The sequence below is a fragment of the Neofelis nebulosa genome, chromosome 17, assembly GCF_028018385.1.
Source record: "Neofelis nebulosa isolate mNeoNeb1 chromosome 17, mNeoNeb1.pri, whole genome shotgun sequence".
In the NCBI taxonomy this organism is placed as follows: domain Eukaryota; kingdom Metazoa; phylum Chordata; class Mammalia; order Carnivora; family Felidae; genus Neofelis; species Neofelis nebulosa.
The window spans coordinates 19221228-19246047 of record NC_080798.1 but is presented as its reverse complement, the minus strand read 5'-3'; the positions used below and the strand labels follow the sequence as shown (position 1 = coordinate 19246047).

The following is a 24820-nucleotide window of genomic DNA, read 5'->3' as shown; positions in this document are numbered from 1 at the left end:
TCAAACAATAAACTGAAAGCTCACTTGTCTATAAGATTTTTGTGTTCCTGAATTTGTTTTCCAGTTCACATCCTTCCCCACCCCAAGGTGTACAACTAGTACTAAAATGGCTAATTGCAGTTCACTGGTTCCAGAACTCTCCGTGTATGATTGATTTCCTTTGTAATTCATTGCACCTCCAGTAAAGGCCTTGCAGACTGTAATTTCTTGGAGAGGCTCCCTCTGCTGGTTGCTTTTGGTAAAAATACAAAGTCTTTTAAAATGCACGTTTTTGTTTCTTTCAAAGTATAAAGTATGTGCTTGTTGAGAAGAATGCAAGCAGAAGTGATTGCTTTACTCCACCTTCAGAAAAATGAAATTATTAGCAAAGCCAGTCAAGAATTTATTATATGCTTTGCTTTTAATAAAATGGAGTGTCCCACTGCCAGATAGGGTTTCTTTCATAATACCTTTCTTAGATGTATTAATCGTCCTATTTAAGGTGTCCATCCATTCTTTCTTTCAACAAGTACTTACTGAATACCTACTATGTGTCAGAGATACTGTCTGGCTCTCGGAATTTAAGTATGAGCAACACAGACAGGGTCCCTGCCCCTGTTGACCTGTTAACAAGTGTTGACCTGTTAATGAGAGGGAGTGTGAGGGGCAGCTAACAAGCCTACGAGTTCAGTTCAAGCCACGGCATGTGTATGAGGGGAATTAGAGTAGAATGATGTCGTATGATGAAGAATAACTGGAATAGCTGGGAGAAGGGAGGCTCTTTTGGATGAGAAGGTCACTTGTGAGTGGTCCTTCTTTGAAGATGAGATATTTGAGAGGAACCAGCCATGCACAGAGCAGATGGGAGAGTGTTTCTTCCAGGTAGAAGGAACAGCAAATGCAAAAGCCTGGCGGGGGGTGACCTGGCCTGGCTGGAGATGTGCGAGGTGGTCTTGAAGAGGCACAGGGTCCCTGAGGGACTTGGATTTTTATCCAGAGTAGAATGACTTTGAGCAAGTCTGTGTGATTTACCAAAAGAATGGCTTTCATCTCTTAAAGAGATATTAGTGATCAACTCTTGAGACTGATGGATACGATAAAAGTGCCAGTTTGTTGATTTTCAGAAAGAGAAATTATTCTCACCAGCAAGTGTAGTACTTCTTTCTGCATGACCAGCAGCAGATGCTCTCCTAGTGGGCAAACATATGTGACCAGCCAAATCACAGCCAGGAGTGGCTTGGGAGCACAGAGCGAGTTAGGTCCTAATAATCAGCAGTTCCAGGCTGAGAGAGTCAGGTACATGAACCCTGGCCAGGTCCACTGGCCAACATTCTCTCCCCAGAGCCAGGGTCTGGTTGGCACTGGCAGAGCTTGCCTTTTGCAGTATTTCTGAAGCTGGCTGGCTCGTAGCCTCACAGACGTATTTCTTCTCAAGCCCTAAGTCATGCTGGAGAGTGCCGCTGCCTCCTTAGGATGGCTTCGCAAGGGTTGATTTCACCATTTAACTCCCAGAGTGCTTAGGAGAAGACAGACCACATCTTCCCGGTTCTGCCTCTCAGAAGAGGCCTCTTTTGAGGAGGTACCCTGAATGGGCAGTGAGGGCCTGAATGGTGGGAAGCAGCTCTCAGGGGAGAGCAGTCTGGGCAGAGGCAGCAAAAGCAAAGGTTCTGAGACATGGGCAAATCCACCATATGCAGGGAGCGAGCAAAGGCCTTGTGGCTGGGACAAGGTGAGCAGAGGTGACAGTGAAGAGAGATGTGGCCAGAGAGGCAGGAGAGACCAGGTCACAAAAACCCCTGAGGTGCCATTTAGATTTTATGTCAATCACGATGGAATGCCACCGGACGGTTTTAAATAGGGAAGTCATGTGTTCTGATTTGTGCTATAGGAGGCTCACTCTGGCTACGTGGGAGAGTGGGCCTGGGAGGGACAGGAGTAGATAGAGGAAAGGAGTCCGGCTGGGTGGTTGGTCCTGAGACACAGCTGCTGGAGGTTTCTTGGAGTAGAGCGGTAATAAGAGGGGTGGTGAGGGGGGCTTGGATTCAGAATGTGTCTTGGAAGAAGAGCTGTCGGGAATTGCTGGTGGGTTGGCATGGGCTGTGAGGGAGCCAGAGATGATGTGTAGGTTTGGGGTAGGCCCCTGTGTTGTTTACTTATGGAGGAAGTCTGTAGGAATCAGAGTGGTTTCTGGTGGAGAGGAGAGGAATCCGTTGTGCTGGCCAGGCTGCCTGTTAGATGTACCTGAGAGATGTCAAGGGTGCAGTTAGATACTGGAGAGTGGGGTTTGGGAGAAGGAGGTCGGCTGATGAAGGAGATTTGAGTCCTCAGTGTAGGGTGGTCTGTACAGCCGCAGGACCGGATGCAGCAGTCTAGGGAGAAAGGACAAAACTTGGGACTCGCCACCATGCGGAGGTGGGGGAAGCGGAGCAGGAAGAGTTGGCAGAGGAGACCAAGAGGGAGCTGCCAGCCAGGTGAGAAGAAAGTTGAGCAAGTTTGGGGGTCATCGGGCTACAGAAGACAGTGCTCCGGGAGGAAAGAAACATTGCAAAACGTTGCTGAGAGATTGAGTAAGGCGGAGACAGGCAATTGACCTTTGACATTAGCAAGAACTAAGTTATTTGATAAAAGCTATTCTGGTGTAGTTATGGGGATGAAAGCCCATTGGTGGTGGGAGGAAGGGAGAATAGGAGGTAAGGGGTTCCTGAGTGGCTCAGTCGGCTAAATTCTTTTTTTTTTTTTTTTAATTTTTTTTTTTTTTATTTTTGGGACAGAGAGAGACAGAGCATGAACGGGGGAGGGGCAGAGAGAGAGGGAGACACAGAGTCGGAAACAGGCTCCAGGCTCTGAGCCACCAGCCCAGAGCCCGACGCGGGGCTCGAACTCACGGACCGCGAGATCGTGACCTGGCTGAAGTCGGACGCTTAACCGACTGCGCCACCCAGGCGCCCCAGTCGGCTAAATTCTTGATTTCAGCTCAGGTCATGGTCTCACAGTTTGCAAGATCAAGCCCCGCATCGGGCTCTGTGCTGACAGTGGAACCTGCCTGGGATTCTCTCTCTCTTTCTGCCTCTCTCTCTCTCAAAATCAATAAATAAACTTTAAAAAAGAAAGAGAGAATATGAGGTAAGGAAGAGGAGAAGACAGTGTGTTTGGCTAAGAAGGGGAGCAGAGAGGGGCGCCTAGGTGGCGCAGTCGGTTAAGCGTCCGACTTCAGCCAGGTCACGATCTCGCGGTCCTTGAGTTCGAGTCCCGCGTCAGGCTCTGGGCTGATGGCTCGGAGCCTGGAGCCTGTTTCCGATTCTGTGTCTCCCTCTCTCTCTCTGCCCCTCCCCCGTTCATGCTCTTTCTCTCTCTGTCCCAAAAATAAATAAAAAACGTTGAAAAAAAAATAAAAAAAAAAAAAGAAGGGGAGCAGAGAAATTCACAGTGTCTGGCGGGGAATGGGGGGCGAAGAGAAAGAAACTGGTCAGTGAGGCTGGTTTGTTGGCCAAAGGGAATGTCATGGGGACAAAGGGGGCGATTAGGTGAGCAGGGTCCTCGGGAAAGCAGGAGGGTCCAGAGCATGCAGTGCTCGCTCGGCTGGAGGGACAGTCTGTGGCAGAGCAAGGCTTGTGTTCCGCCGTGACTGGAGGGGCAGGCGGCACAGGCAGGTGAGCTGGTGCGTGGTGATGAGGAGAGGAAGCAGACCTCATCTCGTATGTCTTCTCAGTTACTTGAGAGCCGTGATGGGGAAGAAGGGATGACGGCGGCAGGGATGGCAGGGTCTGAGGAGAGAGGACGCGGGCTGAGGTGGTCATCTTGGAAAACGTTCACTTATGGGAAGGCTGTTTGTTGCTTACCTGAAATTTGTAGCGAGTCTGGGTGGCAGACGGTGAGGGTTTTACCTCCACGGACCTGCAGTTTCCCGGGTGCAGGTATGAAGCACTAACAAGAAAGTGGGAGCAGGGATGTTCTGGAAAGGAGCAGATACTGTGTTGGCTCACAGAATCTGCACAGGGTAGGGCAGAAAGTCAGGACCGGGGCCGGTGTGGGCAGCGAGAGGGCGCTAGGGCTCCCAGAAGGTATCCCCTCCAGCCAACCCTTCTCTTGCTCCTGAACAGACTCCAGGGAGATCCTAGAGCTCCCCCTCCTCTTGCAGGGCAGCGGGTTCCAGCGTCCGGCTTGTCATTCTCGAAGTGCTCTTCAGTTGCTCAATTTTTATTTGGTGCCAAAAGCATGTAAAAATGGCAGCCTTTTGTAGGAGGCCTGCTTGAAACACTTATTCAGGGAAGTGTAGCCCAGACTGACACAGCCTGGTTCGTGCCTAGGTGCCTGAAAGAGGACCCTGCGACCATGTCCCTGCTGCAGAGAAGCCTGGATCCGGAGAAGACCCTGGGGCTGGTGGACGTGCTCTACACGGCTGTGCTGGACCTCAACCGCTGGAGGGCAGGGAGGTCGGTGTCCCCGCCGGTCACCTCAAGTGCTTTATATTCAGGCCCGCACTTAGGGACAGCATGACCACATACAGCTTCGTGTGTGCTCACGTCGCTGATAGCGTGTGAGTCAGTAAGGCGAGAAAGCGAATTTTTTGGTAACCTAACTTTGGAATGATTTCAGATTTTTACAGAAGAGTTGCAGTGATACCAAGAATTGCTCTCTGCCCTTTACCCAGACTCCTCCAGTTACTTCACATGTCTGCCTTCATTTGTTTTATCACTCGAGAGTAAGCCCATCAAGAGGATTTTAACCCAACTCATTTACACCTTATGAGCAGAGAAATGTTTAGAAAATGTACTTATGTCCTGTGTCAACTTTATATCTGAAAGCAGCTGACGGTCACAAGATTGTCTCTGGAAATTATGGACATTAGAATGGTAGGGCTCTTAAACATCTAGCCATGCACCCCCTTCTTAACTCACGAGCGATGAGGCCCAGGAGACTGAGGTGGCTTGTCCGGGGTCCCACCAGCCGTCGCCTGCCTCCACTCCATACCCTTTCTGACTCTAGGGCTTTCAGTACTAGAAAAAGTGCCCAGAAAACCTTGGAAGTAACAACCATCTGTTCTTAGCATTGTCTGTAAATCACTTCCAAGGACACCAGTGCTGCACAGTGTCACTGAGTCCCGCTCGCCCACCCTCTCTGCTGTGGGGCTTTGTCCACGTCCCTCTGCGGGCCCAGCCCCCGTCCTCGTCCTCCAGGCACAAAGCTGGCCTCTGCCACTTGCATGCCGCTCTACCCTTGCTTCACTCTGTCCTGTGGTTAGAGGGTTTCGCTCAAACTCCTCCGGCCAGAACCTAAATGTACTTTTCACAGCCTCATGTTAGACGCTGTAGATTTTTTTATAATAAATATGGATAGTAAGTACTTAAGTTACATACACTTAAAAGCCTTGGGTATTTATTTATTTATCTATAAAATAAGGGAACCTGATACCAACTAGAGAGATTGTTTTTGTCCTTAAATGCGTAGAGATCATTTAATTGTCCAATCTGTATGTTTGTCTTTTTTTTTTTTTAAATACATCTCTGTTTAAATAGGGAGCAAGCTTTACCCTGCATACAAATCCAGCTTCAGAGGGAGATCTGTGATTTTGGGAATCAGGCTGACCTGCCTTCTGGGAATGGAAACAAATCTTCCGGTGGTCTGCAGAAGACGTTCTCCAAACTGACATCCCGGTTCACCAAGAAAGCTTCGTGTACCAGCTCCAGCAGCAGCACAAATTATTCCATCCCAAATACCCCTTCCAAAAACATCTTCATAGCTGGGTGTTCAGAAGAGAAGGCCAAAATGCCCAGCAATATTGATTCAAGGTTACAAAGCATTTTGAACATTGGTAATTTCCCCAGGACTACAGACCCCTCACAGTCCACTCAAAATCCCGGTAATCAAATGGCCAATGGTTTTCTCATGGAGAGGCGTGACAACTTCCTGCAAGGGGACGATGGCAAGGATGAGAAGGGTATGAACTTACCAACCGATCAGGAAATGCAGGAGGTGATAGATTTTCTCTCGGGCTTTAACATGGGCCAGTCACATCAGGGCTCCCCATTGGTGACAAGGCGTAATTCTGCTGCCACAGTCATGGTGACTGAACAGAAGGCAGGAGCCATGCAGCCACAGCAGCCACCACTGCCGGTGCCCCCTCCACCACGGCCGCCCCAGGCTGGGGCCCACACTCCTCTGACACCCCAGCCAGGCCTGGCAGCTCAGCAGCAGTCCCCAAAGCAACAACAGCCCCAGCTCCAATACTACCAACACCTGCTCCAACCCATTGGACCTCAGCAACCCCCACCCCAGCCTCGGGCCCCTGGGAAATGGGTACATGGCTCATCCCAGCAGCCAGCACAGCCTGTTGGAGCAGGTCTGTCTCCTCTTGGCCAGTGGCCTGGCATATCTGATCTCAGTTCTGACTTGTACAGCTTGGGTCTGGTGAGCAGCTATATGGATAATGTGATGTCGGAGGTTTTGGGGCAGAAGCCACAGGGACCTAGAAATAACACCTGGCCAAACCGTGACCAAAGTGATGGAGTCTTTGGAATGTTGGGGGAGATTCTGCCTTTTGATCCTGCAGGTATGTGACCCACCCCTGCCCCTTGGGGTTTTCAGATAAATATAATCACTGAGGACTTCATAGCGCCTGACACAGCCTTACTTGTGGGGGGAAGTGACCTAATTTCCTTTTAAAGACCCTTTCTCACTGTCAGTTGGTAATCATGGGGCACCTCCAGCAAAGATAGGCAACAGTGGTGAGAATGAGGTTTCTCTCACTATGTGGAGGCTGGGATTGAGGCTAAGAGAAGTTACTTGAGTAGCTCCCAGTCCCATAATTCAAGCAGGCTCCAGTCTGGGTCCTCCCGTTCGTGAGAGCCAAGGTGGCTGGTCCTTTGTGAGTACACAACCTGTTCTGTGACTCTTCTTTGCCTAGACTCTTGGGCCTATGGGAGGTAGTGGAGTACCTTCCTGCCTCATAGAATAAGGCTTCTGGCCTGAACACTGAAAATACCCCCAGAGTTATCTTGGGAAGTTAGAAACATAACTTCACAACAAACAAAAATAGACTAGGAGGAGGAACTAATTAAGGCCAAAAGCCATAATTAATTAAATTTAAAAGAAAAGTAGTGTCGAAATTGTAAAATAAAATCTAAAAGAAGAAATCTCTTGAAGCAAGTAGACAAACCAATTTATCGTAAGCCTTAGTAAGAGCAAAGACAGACAAGATTAAGAAAGAGAAAGGAGCTGCCATTCCAGAAATAGGAGAGGTTGAAAGAAGTGTAAGACATTACTACATATGACTCAATGACAACATATTTGAAGACTGAGTGGAAAATGACTTCTTTCCTAATAAAATACACATTTACCAAAATCGTACCCAGAAGTGGAAGACCTGCCTAGATCTCCGTCAGTGGAAGAGATTGGAACGGTAATTATGAAGCCAACGTGATTCACCATGAAAACTTTATAAGGATTGTTAAAAAAGCAAACTGCAGTCATCTCTTCATGAATGTGGGTAGGGGCAAGACAACCCCATTCATGAACCCATCTCTTCATGAATGTGCGTAGGGGCAAGACAAGCAGTGTGTCAGAGTGTCTGATACAGTGTCTGTTACTAAACCCGGTTTACTGCAGGGGTGGAAAGTGGTTCAGTGTTAGGGACTCTGCTACCGTAGAGTAATCCATCGCGTCAGCCAGTTAAATGAGATGCTGTAAAGACTCTAGAAAAAGACACCCGTAATTCCTTAAAACAAACAAACAAACAAACAAAAACACAGAAAAGCAAACAAAACTCAAGAGATGAATGGAAAGAAATTTCTTGAATATATATATATATATATATAGACTTCCAAAAGCCGGTAGCAAGTAGTACTCTATATAGTGAAACAAAATCATTCCAGTTAAAATCGTGACCCAGACAGGGTGACAGCTATTACCACCAACAGCATATAACTTGGTCTTAGACTTTCTAGCAAACACAGCAAAAGAAAAAGATACACTAAAAGGCACATCTCTGGGGGCATCTGGGTGGCTCAGTCGGTTAAGCTTCCGACCTTGGTCAGGTCATGATCTCAAGTTCATGAGTTCAGGCCCCATGTCAGGCTCTCTCTTGTCGGCACAGATCCTCTGCCCCCTCCCCCTCTCTGCCCCTCCCTCCCTCACGCTCTCTCTTTCTCTCAAAAACAAATAAACAAATTTAAAAAAAGAGGGGCGCCTGGGTGGCGCAGTCGGTTAAGCGTCCGACTTCAGCCAGGTCACGATCTCGCGGTCCGTGAGTTCGAGCCCCGCGTCAGGCTCTGGGCTGATGGCTCGGGAGCCTGGAGCCTGTTTCCGATTCTGTGTCTCCCTCTCTCTCTGCCCCTCCCCCGTTCATGCTCTGTCTCTGTCCCAAAAATAAATAAAAAACGTTGAAAAAAAAAAAATTTAAAAAAAGAAAACCATTTTTTGCTGGCAGTAGAATTAGAAAAAAAGAAAGCTCAATAAAAAAACTTCTAAAATTAGTAAGCAAGTAGGTAAGGCAGGTGGATGGATGATAAATACAGAGAAATCCATTACTGTCTTCTCGAATTTAGCAAAAGGTATACAGAATAGAAAATATGTCTCATTCACAAGGAGAATACTGTGAAGTATTATAAATAACTACAGCGAATATTTATAGAAATAACCAGTGGAAGAGGAGATCCACTGCTAAAACAACCTGGCATTAACTATTAATGGAAAGAAATGTTTTCTTATGTCTTCTAAAAATTCTTCATACCGTTGCTCGTGCTTGCTTGTTCCTGCTGTCCTTGGGTGGTAGATGTGGGCAGCCCTGCCCATGGGGCACAGGGAGAGCAGGCCTACCTGGTTGCCCCTGACCGGGGTGGGTGCAGCACGGTTTCTCAGCTGCTGTTAAACGGTACGTCTTTTGATAGTCATGTAATTAAATCCAGAGTATAAATGGTGTTTGGCAGAATTTTGCCAGATCTTTGATCTTTGTTGAGGCCTGGGCAGCCTTTATGTCTTTAGCCTAAGGACTTGACTGGCTTTTGCTTCTGGCTCCTCCTTCTGACCTGCAGGTCCTTATGTACCTTCCTGCAGACCCCACCTGAGGGCATAAGGTCTCTATAGCCCTTTCTCCGAATTAAGGAAGGGCACTCCTCTGGATAGATGAGTTTCAGAAGGCACTCTTTAGGGCAGGGCCTGGGAGAGCAGAGTGCTCCCCCGACCCCTGCCCTGCACAGACACTCTGGCCCCTGGTGTCATGATTTGACTCACTGAGAAGGGAGCCTTGGTTTTGGCCCAGCACTACCACCCCAGTGTGGGTATCTTTGTGCATTGCACACAGGGCAGTCTCACGCAGCAGTCCTGTGGCAGTGCCCTGAGGACAGGCCAGTAATGCGATCGTGCCCTGGTACCTTCGCCCCCTTAAGGCTGACAAGTATACACTGCTGAGGCCTGTTCAGTTTGTGATCCGTAGATACTTTCCTGCCATATCTTCTTGTCTGACGCTTTCTGTCATGCCTTTTATGCTGTTTTCTCTCCTGCCCATCCTTACTCGGCTCTGTCCGGTATGTTTCCAGTCACCTCTTAATACATTCTGAAGTTTTAACTCCTCCATTACCACTCTTGTTATCTTCAGACTGAATGAGTAGGTCTGCCGTCCAGTATCCAGGAAAATCCTAGATTCGAGCTGGGCCACGTGGGAATGACATATCTCTGACTGACCGTGATGCTCTGATAACTATCAGGTTATCAGTTGGCCGAAGACATCATCTGATGTTCTAAGCTCTTAAGTATGTAGCACCAGACATTGGGAATTTTTAAAGTAACTGGTGTTTGTCTTTAACATTTAATCATGGATCCTTTTGTGTTCTCGGTCTTTTGTTCAGAGTCAGCCTGCCTCTGTCCTAGGTATAACCCTTCTTGACAGTCCCTATGCACACACCACACCCCAGCTTCAGACCTGTGGCTGAGAGCCCATCTCACCATGGCGGGCTGCCGGGCAATCCTGCTGCTCTGGACCACAAGCCCAGCAGGGCCTTGGCACTTTTCATTGTGTGTGTGACCAGCACATCCTCAGGAGGCAGGGAAGGAAACAAGAGGCCAGTGTGACCCCAAAACCTATTTGTCCCTTTGTCTTGACACAGTGGGTTCAGACCCCGAGTTTGCACGCTATGTGGCAGGAGTGAGCCAGGCAATGCAGCAGAAAAGGCAAGTTCAACACGGTCGCCGCCCAGGCAACCCCCGGGGCCACTGGCCACCCATGGATGATGCCCATCGGACCTGGCCTTTCCCAGAGTTCTTCACAGAAGGGTGAGTGCTGCGTGTGGCAGGGAGGTGGAGTTTGGGACTGGGGTAAGCCCCATGGGGCCCTTGTGCACTCTTATCAGGCAGTTCATTTTCAAGGCCCCAGATGAGAGAGTGACATCTTGTCAACCCTTCAGGAGGTCAGAGTTCTGTGACAGACTCTTACAATGCCAAGTGGCATGATGTGTCTCTGTAAACACCATCATCAATATAAATTGATAATTTTCAACACGTGCTCTTCTGCCCTAAACGAGGAACTTATTTGATGGTGTTTATGAGGTAACTGCATGTTTACCACAATCTTGATGTTGAAATGGGCATGGCCGTGGAACCCATGTGATTTACGGAATGTGGCCCTTGTAGCCTCCAAAAAGCAAAGGTGTATGATCCAGAGGCCAGTGTAGTGGGACAACGGGGATTTTCATCCTAAAGACAACCAGACGTTGACTTTTCATGTCTCTTATTGCCACCTGGTTCATAAGTCTAGACGGCCAAAGACCATTTCAACTTGTTGCTCTCAAATGAATTTCCTATGCAGAGCACAGTCTTCTGAGAAGAATAAAGGGCAACGATGAGCACATGTTACTTTTGAAATAAGGGACAGGAAGAACTGCTCGGGTTTTTAGAAGGGGAGGTGAGAGACCACTGTCTGGTTGTTGGATGAATGCAGGATAAAGACTGTTCCTTTAGGGCTGGGGCAGGCGGGCGGCCGGCCTGGGGGCTGTCCAGCTGGTGTCCAGGCCGGCCGTAGGAGCCCCGGGACCACCTTCTGTCTTTGGCTTTCAGGGACGGCCTACACAGCGGCTGGTCGGGTGCTCAGGCAGACTCTGCCAGCTCAAGTGATGAGACGTCCTCCGCCAACGGAGACAGCTTGTTCTCCATGTTTTCAGGGCCCGACCTCGTTGCTGCTGTCAAGCAGAGAAGGTATGAAGAGATTTTCAAGTGCAAAGGACAGAGGGGCACAGGAATGCGATCCACAGCTTATTCCTCTGGAAAGCTCGGGAACCGCATTGTCCCCAGTCAGCCTGGTGTGGGAAAGGCAGAGGGCCTCGGCCACCACTGTCTTGCTGAGTCCTCTCTGGCTACCATGCAGGCTTGTAGCCCAGGTGACTTGACATTGGGTTGGGTTTTGCCGGCAGAACAGTCTCATGCAAGCGGTCGCCAAAAATACCAGTGTGAGGCAGGGGAGGGTTCTGGAGACAGGGTCTGGTCTGCTGATACTGGACTGTGTCGTGTGAGAGGCAGCCCTTTCTATGGGAGGAGCAGGACCAGGTCAACCAGGTTCTAGTCAGGCTTTGCAACTCCAGACAAGGGCCTGGCCCTCTCTGACCCTGTTTCTTCGGTGAAAAAAATAGTAATGGAGTATATTCAGGTCTGAGAAGTTTTAAAAGTAGGGATACGTGGCTGGCTCAGTCGGTGGAACATGCAACTCTTGATCTCAGGGTCATTAGATCAAGCCCCACATGGGGCATGGTGCTTACTCAAAAAAAAAAAGAGAGAGAGAGAGAAGAAAAGAGGGGCATCTGGGTGGCCCAGTCAGTTGAGCATCCGACTTTTGGTTTCAGCTCAGGTCATGATGTCACGGTTCATGAGTTGGAGCCCGAAGTCAGGCACTGCCTGGGTAGAGCCTGCTTGGGATTCTCTCTCTCTCCCTCTTTCTCTGCCCGTTCCCTGCTCACTCTCTTTCTCTCAAAATAAATAAGTAAATAAGCTTTAAAACAAACAAACATGTCAGGATGGATTGGGTGCTATGAAGAAAATATAAGGGTCAAGGAGGCTTCTGACGAGCAGAAAACTGAACAAAATGAGGGTGAGAAATTGGCAGTGGGGTATGTGTCAGAGAGAAGAATCAGGGATGCTCTGCAAGTTTTTGTTTGGCCAGAGCATCTGTACGAAGGGGGTGCTGCGAACCGAGGCAGGAGGAGGCAGGAGGAGCGGAACTGACCAGGGGTAGCGTGTAAGATGTCTGTTTTAGACAAGGGACACTGGAGAGGGCAGTGAGACATCGATGTGCAGCACTGCCTCTGCAGACACTGCCGTCCACCTGCAGGAGCAGACTGATTTACTGGGCCCCGAGCCTGCTCCGCCCTGCCTGTGTCATTCAGCGTCAGAACGGAAATTTTTCATGTTTGTGATTCACACCAACAGTCTTTTAAGTCCCACTTCCCCAGGGCGCGGGAAGCATTCAGTATCTGTTGAATAAATTCACAAAAGCCAGAGCCAGGGGAATGGCCAGTGCCCGTCTTCACGCCCGCCACTCCCACCCCTCCCCAAGCCTGTGGCGGCTTCCGGGAGTGCTCCATTCACTGGCGACCCACCGAGGCCTCCCCACCTAGAACCAGTGCCCAGAGCCACCAGAGCCAGGTGGCCAGTGTGTCCCCGGGAGGCAAGCTGGGTGGGACGCCAGGGGCCCACTGTGCTGAGCTCCGGGTTCTTTCAGGAAACACAGCAGTGGAGAACAGGAGACCAGCACGCTGCCCTCACCACCTCTTCTTAGCACCGTGGAGGACGTGAACCAGGTATCGTGGGCCCTGTTCTGGCCAAGGAGGGCCGGCTCTCTGGGGTGCAGACCATGAGCAAAGTTGCAAAGCTTCAGTTTTAAGAGGGCTTCAAAGCAATGACAGGTTCTTAACTACCTCAGCTGACTCAGAGCCAGATTTACAGGAAGCTCTGGGGCTGTGCCATCCACGGTGACAGGCAACAGCCACACGTGGCTATTTCAGTTGCAACGTTCCTTAGTTCCTTAGTGACACTAGCCATATGTGGTAGTGGCTACTGTGTTGAACGGCGCAGACACAGAACATTTCTGTCCTTGCAGGTTCGATTGGACGAGGCTGTCCCGGGGCCGTGGGGAGGTGTGGGGCTCGCACGTGGCTCCTAGGTGTGCGTCAGGACCAGAGACCTGGGGAGGTGGGAAAAGACGATGAACTGCCAGAAATGCCCCTAAGAACCCTCTTCTGTCTCTCAGGATAACAAAACCAAAACGTGGCCACCCAAAGCACCCTGGCAACACCCTTCCCCGGTGCCCAGCACGCTGCCGAGCCCGAGCGCACCTCTGTACGCAGTCACCGGCCCCGGCAGCCAGTGGAACGACACCATGCAGATGCTGCAGTCCCCGGTGTGGGCCGCGACCGGCGATCGCAGCGCCGCCTCCTTCACCTACGTGCAGACCCCACCGCAGCCCCCGCCCCCACCAGCCCACAAGGCAGCGCCCAAGGGCTTCAAGGCCTTCCCCGGGAAGGCTGAGCGCCGGCCGGCCTACTTGCCCCAGTACTGACCCAGGGCCGGCCTGCCCGCCCAGAGCTGTTGGGGCCAGCATCCCCACCCTGACTAGCTGGCACCAGCCCCCCCAGAGGACCAGTGCACCCCTGTCCCAGGCAGGGCTCCTTGGGGATGGGGGTAGTTGGCAGCTCCAAGCCTTCAAGGCCTGGCTTCTCAAACTTGGGAGGCATCGGACCCCTGGAGGGCCAGCTGGAGACAGGTTTCTGACCCTCAGGGAGATGCTGGGGGATCTTCGAGCTTAATAAGCTCCTCCGGTGATTCTGATGCAGATGGGCCAGAGGCCACACTTTGAGAAACACAGCTCTCTAGTTTGTAGTCCCACTGTGTGTGTTGGGAAGGCATCAGGCCTAAAGGCTGAGAGCAAAACTGACCATTCTTCTGAAACCCTCCCCTCCCCCTTCTTAACGCATTGAGTGATGACCACACCAGTCACTGTATTTTATAGCTATTTTTCATATAGGTTTTTAGTTAAAACATCTCCTGCCCCAAATGCATTGAAGATTTTAAGATAACAAATATAGAGGCCGGAGGTTTGTTCAACACTATCTTTATTTAAGCTTAAACAAAATGGGCAAAGTATAGAATATTTGTGATCGGAAGCAATCACCTGGGTTTTCTGTGGGTGGGCAGCCCCTCGCCACCCCAGCAGCACCCAAGGAAGGGGTGCAGTCTTTACCGGATTTACAAAAGCAGGATCGTAAAACTGATGTCAGAGGCATATTCCTGATGGTGCATGGAGATGAGCCAGCTGGCTGCTGTCCGTGTGCAGAGTCAGGCTGCACCTGCTGCCCTCAGATCCACACTTGGCCAGAGGCTTTGACACGGTCTCGGAATGTGGGGGTGTGGTCAAGAGGCTGCACAGACACACCTGCACTTGAAATTGCAGTCACATTTGTGAGCTGGCTCAAGACAAACCAATTACGATGTAGACAGGAGTTAATTTAAAGTCTTTTCTTTAGAAAAACACAAAAAACCACCTCATTTTCAGTTAACATGTGCCATTAAATAGATGACATCCTGTGGATTTAAGGATATTTTCCAGCCAGAATGGATCCAGAAGAATTGAATGGTGCTTAAATTGAGAAATAATAATAAATATATCTATATAGAATAGACATATCCCACTGTATATTAATTGAGGTTACAGAAGTTCTTTATATAAAACTTATTTAAATTTTTCATATTTCATCTTTGAAAAAGTCTAATTGAGAAAAATCCATAATATTTTCTGGTATGAAAGTTTGACAGTATTAATATTTTTTTTTATATTTTCTTAAATCATTAAACCATTTTAATATATATGTTAACTACTAATAAATGGTTTATTCTTTCTAACTCCACATAAGCTTTTCCAGCGAAGATTGTAATAACACATTTATGTTCTCATTTTTCTACGGATATAAGTAAATTTATATTTAAAAATACCAAAAAGAAAAAAGATATACGTATATGTATGTATACACACCAATTCTAGAGGACCCTTAGGGTGTCTGAGCCCAGCCATCTGAGTTCTTAGCACTGTGTTGCCAGGCTGCTCCCAGGGCTCGGGTGTCGTCTTTTGTGCTGTGGGGGTTGCCATTGCTGCCTGTACTTCTGATCCTTTCACCGCGGGTTCCGAACATTCACCTCACCACGTTTACAGAGAACTATTTTGTACATAGACTTTTCCAGGCACGTGCTTTGCGCCCACCCCGCGTGGCCCTCGTCTGTGTTAGCCGTCGGTGTGTGCACTGATCTCTGTTGAAGTTGTTTGTGGCTGTTTCCCTCGTAAGATAGTTTTCTGTTCCCTTCAGTAACGTGTCCCCAGTCCCTTGTATTTCAAGTTCTATTATACTGAAGTACTCTTGTTTTAATAGTGCCTCCCCAAGGACCTCACCCTGGACAGAGGTCAGCCCTTGACGCCCCAGTGCAGGTGACGTCGACACCGCTAATTGTCACTTTCCAGTCTGTTTTGCTCAACTAAGCAGGACATTTCGTAATTGCATCTCCGTGGGCTGTGAGACTGTGTGAAACTGTTTGTGTGGTCTCCTTGCAGGTGCTGTGTTCTCAGCACCACCTTGCTCTGAACACTGGTTATTCCAGGTGCTGCGCTCGGCAGAGGGGTCTCGCCAAAGCGCATGTGTGTGCGTGTGTGAGTGTGTGTGTCCTTTGCATGGCCGGGCGTGGCCGCCTTGCTCGGGCATCAGCAGGACATCGTGTGAATAGTTACAACGCTTCCAAACTGGAACTCTACATTTTGTATCTTACTTTTAAAGCTCCTATAAGTAAAGTAACTATTGGCTTTATTAAAAATATACATTTAATAATATCTTGTATCTCTGTTTAAAATGAACTGCAGCAGACATGTGAGAAGCCCTGCCTGATTTCATTACTTTGAAAAGCTGCACCCACGTTGCTTTTGAGGTCAGTTTGTCCTCTGATTCTGGGACCTCGCAAGAGGAAAGAACCCTGGGAGTGTTGGGATGAGCTGGGGTGGGTGGGCAGGAAGCAGACAACTACCGCACGTCTCCAGCCGGCTTCCCTAAGGCCAAAGGAGATCCGGATAGACGTCTGTGAGGACAGAGCCAGCGTCACGGTGAAGGAGCCACCTGGAGGGATGCAAGTTCTCTCCTTGGGTTGTGGTCCGCCAGTACCCCCATTCCACCAGCCAGGGGCGCTGTGAGCTGCCCAACCAGCCTTTCCAAGGAGCAGACCCAGGGATGAGCTCTCCCCTTGCTCCACCAGAGACCCCATAGTTGGCAAGGAGATCATACCTTACAGGGAGGGACAAGGACTAGTCTCATTGGAGGATGCCCTCCTGCTAAGCAATGGGAAGCTTGTTCAGTGGGAACCACAAAGGGAGGGTGGGTTACAGGGGAATTTCAACTTTTCATTTACAGCAAGATAGTACTTGATTGAGGCTTTTTTTCATGGCCTCGGGAAAAGATACAAGCATTAATCTATAACCTACCAGTATAAATACTAAGGCTTCTTTCTGCCCAGAAGCTGAGCATGGGGACCAAGACCCAGAGCCTTCTAAGTGCACCTCAGGACAAAGTTAGTTGCATGAGTATGATAGGAAATACACCAGAAGTACCTATTAAAATGCTAGCATTTTATTCAAGCATGCTCTGTTTACCACCAGTACTTGGTGCTATTCACTGGTTTCAATTCACAGCAGTGGTGGAGACTGAAGAGTTCTGTGGCCGGGCTATGTGCCAGATGGGTGAGAGTGGAAAGCTGAACAGATGTTACGCCTGAACAGCAAGAGGGTCCTTGTGAGGCTGGTGACCCTCCGTTTCCACCTGGGGGATCCTGGGAAAGTAGGGCGTCCAGCTCAAAGAGTGTAGCTGAGCGTGGAACCTGCTTCGGATCCTCTGTCGGCCCATCTCTACCCCTCCTCCATTTGTACTCTCTCAAAAATACATAAACCTTAAAAAAAAAAAAAAAAGTGTAGGGGGGGTTGCCTGGGTGGCTCAGTCTGTTAAGCATCCGACTCCTGGTTTTGGCTGAGGTGGTGATCTCACAGCTGGTGAGTTCAAGCCCCATGTGGGGCTCTGCACTGACAGTGCAGAGCCTACTTGGAATCCTCTCTCTCTTCTCTTGTCCCGCTCTCTCTCTCTCCCTCTCTCTCTCTCTCACACTCTCAAAATAAGTCAATAAACTTTAAAAAAAATAAATAATTTTTTAAAAAGTGTAGCTGAAACACAGCATGCCAATCGTGACACTGTGAGAGGATGGCCCTTTGTGCACACCGTGTGGCCACTGTTGTGACTGCTTCCTGATCTGGAAACACTGAGGAAATAAACCCTTCCAATGGCGAGCTCCTCAAATGCCCAAAAGCCAGGTATGTGGAAAGCATGACTGGCTGCCTCCCAGCCACATGTGTCGAGGAACCTCCCGGGCCAGGCTCCTGGATGTGGCTAATATTGAGCCTGAGTTTGGGAGGTGGGCATAAGTGAGGAGAAAGGACTGTTTCAAGAGTGTCATGTTCATTTCCACATCTAAAGTCACTTCAGGGCTAGGGCGCCTGGGTGGCTCAGTCGATTGAGCCTCTAACTTGGGCTCAGGTCATGATCTCGTGGTTTGTGAATTCAAGCCCTGCATCGGGCTCCCTGCTGTCAGCACAGAGCCTGCTTCAGATCCTCTGTCCCCCTCTCTCTCTGCCCCTCCCCCACTTGTGCTGTCTCTCAAAAAAAAACTTGTTTTTTTTTTAATTTAATAAAGTCACCTAAGGGCAAGGCCCTTGCTAGAAACCAGGGCTGCAAAGAAGATACAGTCTCCGTTCTTAAAACTCAGTCTTGTATTTATTTTTTAATATCTTTTTAAAAATTACTTTATTTCCGGGGCACCTGGGTGGCTCAGTCGGTTAAGCCTCCGACTTCAACTCAGGTCTTGACCTCATGGCTCATGGGTTCAAGCCCCACATCAGACTCTCTGGTGTCAGCACAGAACCTGCTTCAAATTCGCTGTCTCTCACCCTCTGCCTCTCCCCTGCTCGTGCTTTTTTCCAGTCTCACTCAAAAATAAACATTGAAAAAAAGAATGAGAAAATTGGTAAAATTATTTTAATTCCAGTGCAGTTAACATACAGTGTTATATTTGTTTCAGGTGTACAATATAGTGATTCAACACTTCTGTACTCCATGCACATCAAGTGTACTCAATCCCCTTCGCCTATTTCACCCATCCCCCCCAACCCACCTCGCCTCTGGTAACCATCTGTTCTCTATAGTTAAGAGTCTGGTTTTTGTTTTTTGTCCCTTAAATTCCACATGTGAGTGAAATCATATGGTGTTTGTCTTCCTCAGACGGGCTCATTTCACTTAGCAAAATACTTAGCTTCATCCATGTTGTTGCAGATGGCAAGATTTCATTCTTTACAGCTGAAGAAGACTCCACGCATATATATAGATAGCACATTTTCTTTATCCATTCATCTGTTGACACATTGCTTCCATAATTTGCCTATTGTAAGTAATGCTGCAGTAAACATAGGGGTGCATGTATCCCTTTGAATTAGTGTTTCCATATTCTTTGGGTGAATACCCAGTAGTGTGATTACTGACTCACAGGGTAGTTCTATTTTTAATTTTTTGAGGAACCTCCATTCTGTTTTTCACACTGGTTGCACCAGTTTGCATTCCTGCCAACAGTGCACAAAGGTTCCTGTTTCTCCACATGTTCTTCAGCGTTTGTTTTTTGTGTTTTTTGGTTTAGTCATTCAGACAGGTATGAGGTGATATTGTGGTTTTGACTTGCATTTCCCTGATAATGAGGGATGTTGAGCATCATTTCGTGTGTCTCTTGGCCATCGGTATGTCTTCTTTGGAGGAGAAAACTCATAGTCTTTTAGGGGAGACAACCCCATCTTTCCCTTCCTTGTTAAGAGGCCACCCTCCATCTACCCAGCTGTTCCGGCAAAATTCTTAGAAGACATTCATTCTTGATTCCTCTTTCCTTTATTCTCCTCTTCCAGCAAGTCCTATAAGCCTATCATTACAAGGGCATTTGAATTCTTTTTAAGGTTATTTATTTTTGAGAGAGAGAATATCCCAAGCAGCCTCCGCACTGTCAGTGTGGAGCCCGATGGGGGCTTGAACTCACCAACCTCGAGATCACGTCGCCAGCTGAAACCAAGAGTCTGACGTTTAACTGAACCACCCAGGTTCCCCCAAAGCATATTTGAATTCTATTATGTTCTTAAATATGCTGCCAACAACCTGGTCATCACCTGACTCCTGCCTCTCCCTCTCTGGCCTCAGGGTTTCCCAAACACCTCTGCTACCTCAACATTGCCTCCCCCAGTGCCCACTTGCCTGCTGCTCCCACAAATGCTCCCTGCTTCTGCCTCCATCTGTTCTCTTGGGCCAGAGCCCAACCTCTACCTGGGTTGTTTTTCACGATAGCACTTAGCATTCCCCTGGAGCCATGTTTGCCTTTGATCCTCTCACTAGAAGGGAGGCCTCATGAGAGCAAGGAACAAGTCTTGTTCATGGCCACATGGCCAGAGTGCAAAATGGCGAGAAGCAATTCCAGAGGAGCCAGACCAAAAGAGGCATTGACGCGCAAATCATTGAGCAAATTCTGATGCCAAATAAACATAGATAAATCATAATTTCTAATTTTATATTTAGTATTTATAATGATTTAATTTATATATGTTATTTATATATTATTTATAATTACTTATAATTATATTTATAAAAATAATAAATAACTTAAAATTAGCTCTCACATCAAACTAAAAGAATAATACATGATAAACAGCGTTTGTACCAGAAGTGTGAGATGAGACTGACATTAGGAACTGCGGATAGGATTATACAGCTTTTTACAAACTCTATAGAGTTTTCCATTCTCGTGGAAATATGCCTCTGTGCGGTACGGAATTTTTTTAAAGCACCTAACAATAGAGTCACAGGGAAAACCTGGGGACGACATCCCGAAAGGACAAAACACCGCCGCAAGCAAAAACCGAGACGCAGGACGAGCTCCTGGCCGGCTGGAGGCGCTGATGAGCCCACTCAAGGGGTTTTTTTTGCTCGCGTGCGAGTGCGCGTGCGCATGTCGCCCCACTCAGACTTTGTGCACATGCGCGCACACGTCCATTCCAGACGTGCGGACTGAGACGTTTGCTAGTTCTGTCTGCACCCTAGCTTCCAACCCCGCGCGGGGACATGCGCACACGTGCATCTCAGACGTGCGATCGCACACGCAGATGCGTGCGTATCAGCGCCCCCAACCTGCGCCGAACCCGCCTTTCCTGCGCCAAAGATCGTGCGCACCGCCCTCTCCCGAGAGTGGGCCAGCTCTGGGAGCTCCGCGGAGCTCTTTGGAGGCGCTATTCTCAATCCCTCGGCAGGTCGCCATGACTCAGCATCCCAATGGGCGCAGCTCTCGGAGCAGCTCGAAAAAATCCTTCCGCGTGGATCGCCCCGCCTTCCCGTGGGCTCCTTCAACTCAGCCGCAGAACTAGCGCTCCACCCACCTTTCCCTCCCCCGGACTTCATCCTGCATACACATGCGGGTGCTCACATGTCTCCAGCTCCTGCCTGACTCCTGCCCAGCTACTCCGATTTAATAAGGCCTGACATATATAAATTCCCATGCCTCAGTTTCCCCATCTGTAGAACAGGGCTCTTATTTGGAGCTGTGCTAGTTTCACAAATACTCTGTGGGAGCCAACTTGTTTTTCAAGGCTGCACTAGGCTCTGAAATTAAATCCTTCTCCAGAGGTAGGACTGTCCCTGACTTCCTAAGTTGCCTCCGCTGTCAAATCCTTTGTCCCGGACTAGTCTGTCTTGCTGAGGGCCCTTGAAGATGCCCAGGGCCGAGCAGGATCACTTGAACTTTCTGAGCCAGATTTTCTTTTTGTTGTGGTTTAGTCAAACGCTCCAAGCTTTGGGGCGCCTGGGTGGCGCAGTCGGTTAAGCGTCCGACTTCAGCCAGGTCACGATCTCGCGGTCCGTGAGTTCGAGCCCGGCGTCGGGCTCTGGGCTGATGGCTCGGAGCCTGGAGCCTGTTTCCGATTCTGCGTCTCCCTCTCTCTCTGCCCCTTCCCCGTTCATGCTCTGTCTCTCTCTGTCCCAAAAATAAATAAAAAACGTTGAAAAAAAAAAAATTTAAACACTCCAAGCTTCACTGTCGCCAGGATCCTCAGGTATCTGAACACTATACTCTCTGGGTGGTTGCAGACAGGGATTGGCACAACATATGGTAGCAGTGGTGGTCATGGTGGTAGAAAACAGTAGGGCTTAACTTTTGTGAGAATGTAAAATTACCTTACTTTGAAATTTTTCCAAATTCCCAAATCCCACACCATCTCCCAAGATTTGATCAGAGATGCTAACCTCACACTCCAAGGACTAATCACCCTCCCACACACTGCACCTTTCCTGGTGGGTTTCTCCATGCTGCCATATACAAATCCTTAGATTCGGTCCAAAGGGACCAATAGTAATGTGGTAGTTGAATTTTCCTACCTCCCTGCTTTTTCCCTTGCTGCTGTCCTTTCTCTTTGAGATGCCGTTCTTGGCCATTTCCACTAAAACTCTACCCTGTCAATCAGAATTAATATCACAAAGGCTTGGGTCGCCTGGGTGGCTCAGTCGGTTAAGCGGTTAAGCGTCCGACTTTAGCTCAGGTCACGATCTCGCAGTCCGTGAGTTCGAGCCCCGCGTCGGGCTCTGGGCTGATGGCTCGGAGCCTGGAGCCTGTTTCCAATTCTGTGTCTCCCTCTCTCTCTGCCCCTCCCCTGTTCATGCTCTGTCTCTCTCTGTCTCAAAAATAAATAAAACGTTAAAAAAAAAAAAACTTTAAAAAAAAATATCACAGAGGCTTAATTGATGTTAAAACAGAACTGTGATGATGGGGATTTGCCAGAACGTGGCAGGCAGGACAGGATTGCGATAAAGAAAAGGGCTCAGAAGGCAGGCAAACTTGGATTGATTTTCCCCTTAGCAACAGAATGGCTATTTTCAGATTTCTCAACCTGTCTGTTAAATGGGGAGGACAGCAGGATTGTTAACAGGGCTGCTATGAGGATTATGTGGGAGAACATTTAGCGCAGAGCTCCAAACACAGTAAACTGACAGAAGTTTAACCATGTTAGTAGTTGGATGATGAATGGCTGTCGAGTAATAATTATCTCCTTTGTCCCCTCCTATTTGTTTTCTTTCCTTATGGCCCTCCGGATAGCAATATAGTTTTCTGCTAATATAGAAAATCCATGTAACTGGGTTTTCAAAGCCCAATGTTAAATTTAAAATATTATTGGGAAATCTGGAGTCATTGAACCTGCTGGAATCACAGAGCCCAAACTGCTGGAGGTGAGAGAAGACATGACAAGGGGCACCTGGGTGGCTTGGTAGATTAAATGTCCGACTCTTGATTTCTGCTCATGTCATGATGTCACAGTTCATGAAATCGAGCCTTGCATTGGGCTCTGCGCTGACAGAGCAGAGCCTGCTTGGAATTCTTTCTCTCCCTCTGTCTCTCTGCCCCTCCCCTGTTCTCTGTCTCAAAATAAATAAAATAAACTTAAAAAAAAAAAAAAAAAGATGAGTTCTTCAAAAAGGCAATCATCAGGATTTACCTCCAGCCTCTTCTTCAGTAACCAAAGTAGCACCTGTAGGTTTCAAGTGACTGGGAGACATTAGAGAAGACAGTGTGGCAGTGCTTAGGTGAACACCCATAAAACCTTTGGAAAGACTTGGGAGTTGTAAATGACAGCTCAGCTCCAAACAACATCAACGCTAAGAAAAATTACTGATTTATGTTCCAGCTGCAGACAGAAGAGGCCTAGCCCCAGGAACTTGGGTCCTGTACCTCTCTGGGGTTCATGCTCTACATTGTTTTCCTTGACACCAGGGACTGGTCCGCAGGTCTGCTCTTTCAGAAAGGCAACTTAACACTACCAAACTCGAATTTCTCTTGCCGGCACTTGTTCGGCTGGCTTATCTCTGATGCAATCAGGAAGGCAGAGGAAGAAACACGAGGATGGAGCGGAGTGGTTTGGGATAAAGACAACAGACATCCACTGTGGTCACCAAAGAGAGCCTACTAGAAAGAAGGAGTCAGTGGCTACTATTGGGCTAGAGTCATCAGGAGAATCATAGGGCAAGTGATGATGAGGCAGTGGCTACTGAGACTGGCCTTCCTTGGATGAGATTACAAAACATAGGATTTAGGGGCAGGAGTGCTGTTCTGTGTAGACAACTGGCTTGCACGGCTGGAGTATTTCTCAGCGACTCCAGTAGGACAGAGGCTGTTCTGCATTGTCAGGGTTGTGCTGAGTATGGGGAGCTCAGTTAAATCTGAGTTGACAGCTGACCTGAAACTGAGGGTAAACAAGGACCATGTGGACAGAGCTGTTCCCTGTAAAGTCCTGCTGACCACTCATTTCTTCAGTCTTCAGCCTTAGCCTGTTTTCCTTCTTCACCTTTACAACGCCAAATATTTCTGGGCAGGAAAGGAAAAGCCATTTGCAGAGGTCAGAGGTGACAGTGACTGCATGGAGCTGGGAGGTGGGCCAGAGGAAGACCTAGGCCTGGGGGGGCATCAGGACAGGACATATTCCTGGATGGTTGGCCTTTCTAGGGGGACCAGGCAATGGAGCAGCTCAGTTTGAGTACCCAGTTTTTGGATCTCTTGTCCTCTCTGGCTGTATTTACTCTGTTTCATCCAGACTCTCATCTAGGCTCATGACTTCAAATGCAATGTATTCACTAATGACTCCCAAGTCTTTCCTCCAGCTGGAACCTTCTCTTCCGGTACTCCAGTCATGAATACCCAACGTAACACCTACACTTAAGATGCCTAATAACGTTTGTGATCTTCCCTCCCAAATTTTCAACTCCCCAAGATGAAATGACAATTCCATTTTTCCAGGATCTTGGGTTAAAAAGTGGATGTAACCCTTGGTTGTTCATTTTCTGTCTCTCAGTTCTTCAGTGTGTCTAGATCACCATACCCAACTCCTACCACATTGACCCAAGTCACCTTCATCCCTGGCCTGTATTGTTGCAGTAGCCTCCAATCTGTTACCCTCATTTCCATTCCTGCTACCTTGTGGGTCTGTAATTTGTAAACATGTCAAATGATGTCTTTCCACTGCTTAGATCCCTTCGATGGCTTCCTGTCGCTCTCAGAAAACCAAAGTTTTCACAAGGTCTTGTAAGTTCTGTGGTCTTCTTGCTTTCCTTCCCTCTCTGAACTCAACTTCTTTTTCTTTCATTCACACCACGCCAGCCACAAGTGCCTCCTTCCGCTTCTGAAACACCTAAGCGTGCTCGCTGGGGAATTTTCCAGTTGGTCTTCCCTTTGCCTGAGCACTTTCCCCCCAGACATCTAAAGTGGCTGGCTTCCTCACCTTCTTCAGGCTTTTGCTCAAAAAGTCACCTCATTAGTCATTAACCTTGGCCATTCTATTCAAAATTGCAACCCCAATTTCCAGCACCCTTTCCAGCTTTCCTTTTCAAAGTAGCACTTACCAGCCTATGACCCACCATATATGTATTTATTACTTATGTATCTACAACACCTGGAACACTACCTGGGACGTAGTGGGAAGTGGGAACACTACCTGGGAAGGTATTGAATGAATGGACGAAGGAAGCGGGGTGGGGGGGGGGGGGGATGGGGGGGGATGGGGAGCTCGGCCTCTTTACCCCAGTCACTTCCAAGCATAGGCTGGCAGACCAAGGGACTGCCTTGTTGCAGGGAGAGGCAAGCTGAGGCCCAGAGCAGCGGTGACTGCCAAGGTCGCCCCGAGGGCGCTGACAGCCGGGGAGCGGAGCGGGGCGGGGAGCGGGGCGGG

At 48.7% G+C, this 24820-nt stretch overlaps 1 protein-coding gene and 1 long non-coding RNA gene across 5 annotated transcripts in view; both read left to right on the top strand.

Moving 5' to 3' along the window:
* Positions 1-15829, top strand: part of GARRE1 (granule associated Rac and RHOG effector 1) — an 84322-nt gene extending 68493 nt beyond the window's left edge. For all 4 annotated transcript variants that reach the window (XM_058709252.1, XM_058709250.1, XM_058709253.1 and 1 more), the window contains 6 exons: positions 4287-4412; positions 5496-6529; positions 10080-10245; positions 11026-11163; positions 12680-12758; positions 13208-15829. In XM_058709252.1, coding sequence (XP_058565235.1) covers positions 4287-4412; positions 5496-6529; positions 10080-10245; positions 11026-11163; positions 12680-12758; positions 13208-13516 — 1852 coding nt within the window. In that variant the 3' untranslated portion in view covers positions 13517-15829. The remainder of the gene's footprint in view (positions 1-4286; positions 4413-5495; positions 6530-10079; positions 10246-11025; positions 11164-12679; positions 12759-13207) is intronic.
* A 5307-nt stretch (positions 15830-21136) lies between these two features.
* LOC131500279 (uncharacterized) lies at positions 21137-24630 on the top strand. Its single transcript, XR_009256213.1, has 3 exons — positions 21137-21163; positions 23757-23828; positions 24123-24630. It is a non-coding gene; the product is annotated as an uncharacterized LOC131500279 (long non-coding RNA).
* Positions 24631-24820: the final 190 nt, after the last annotated feature.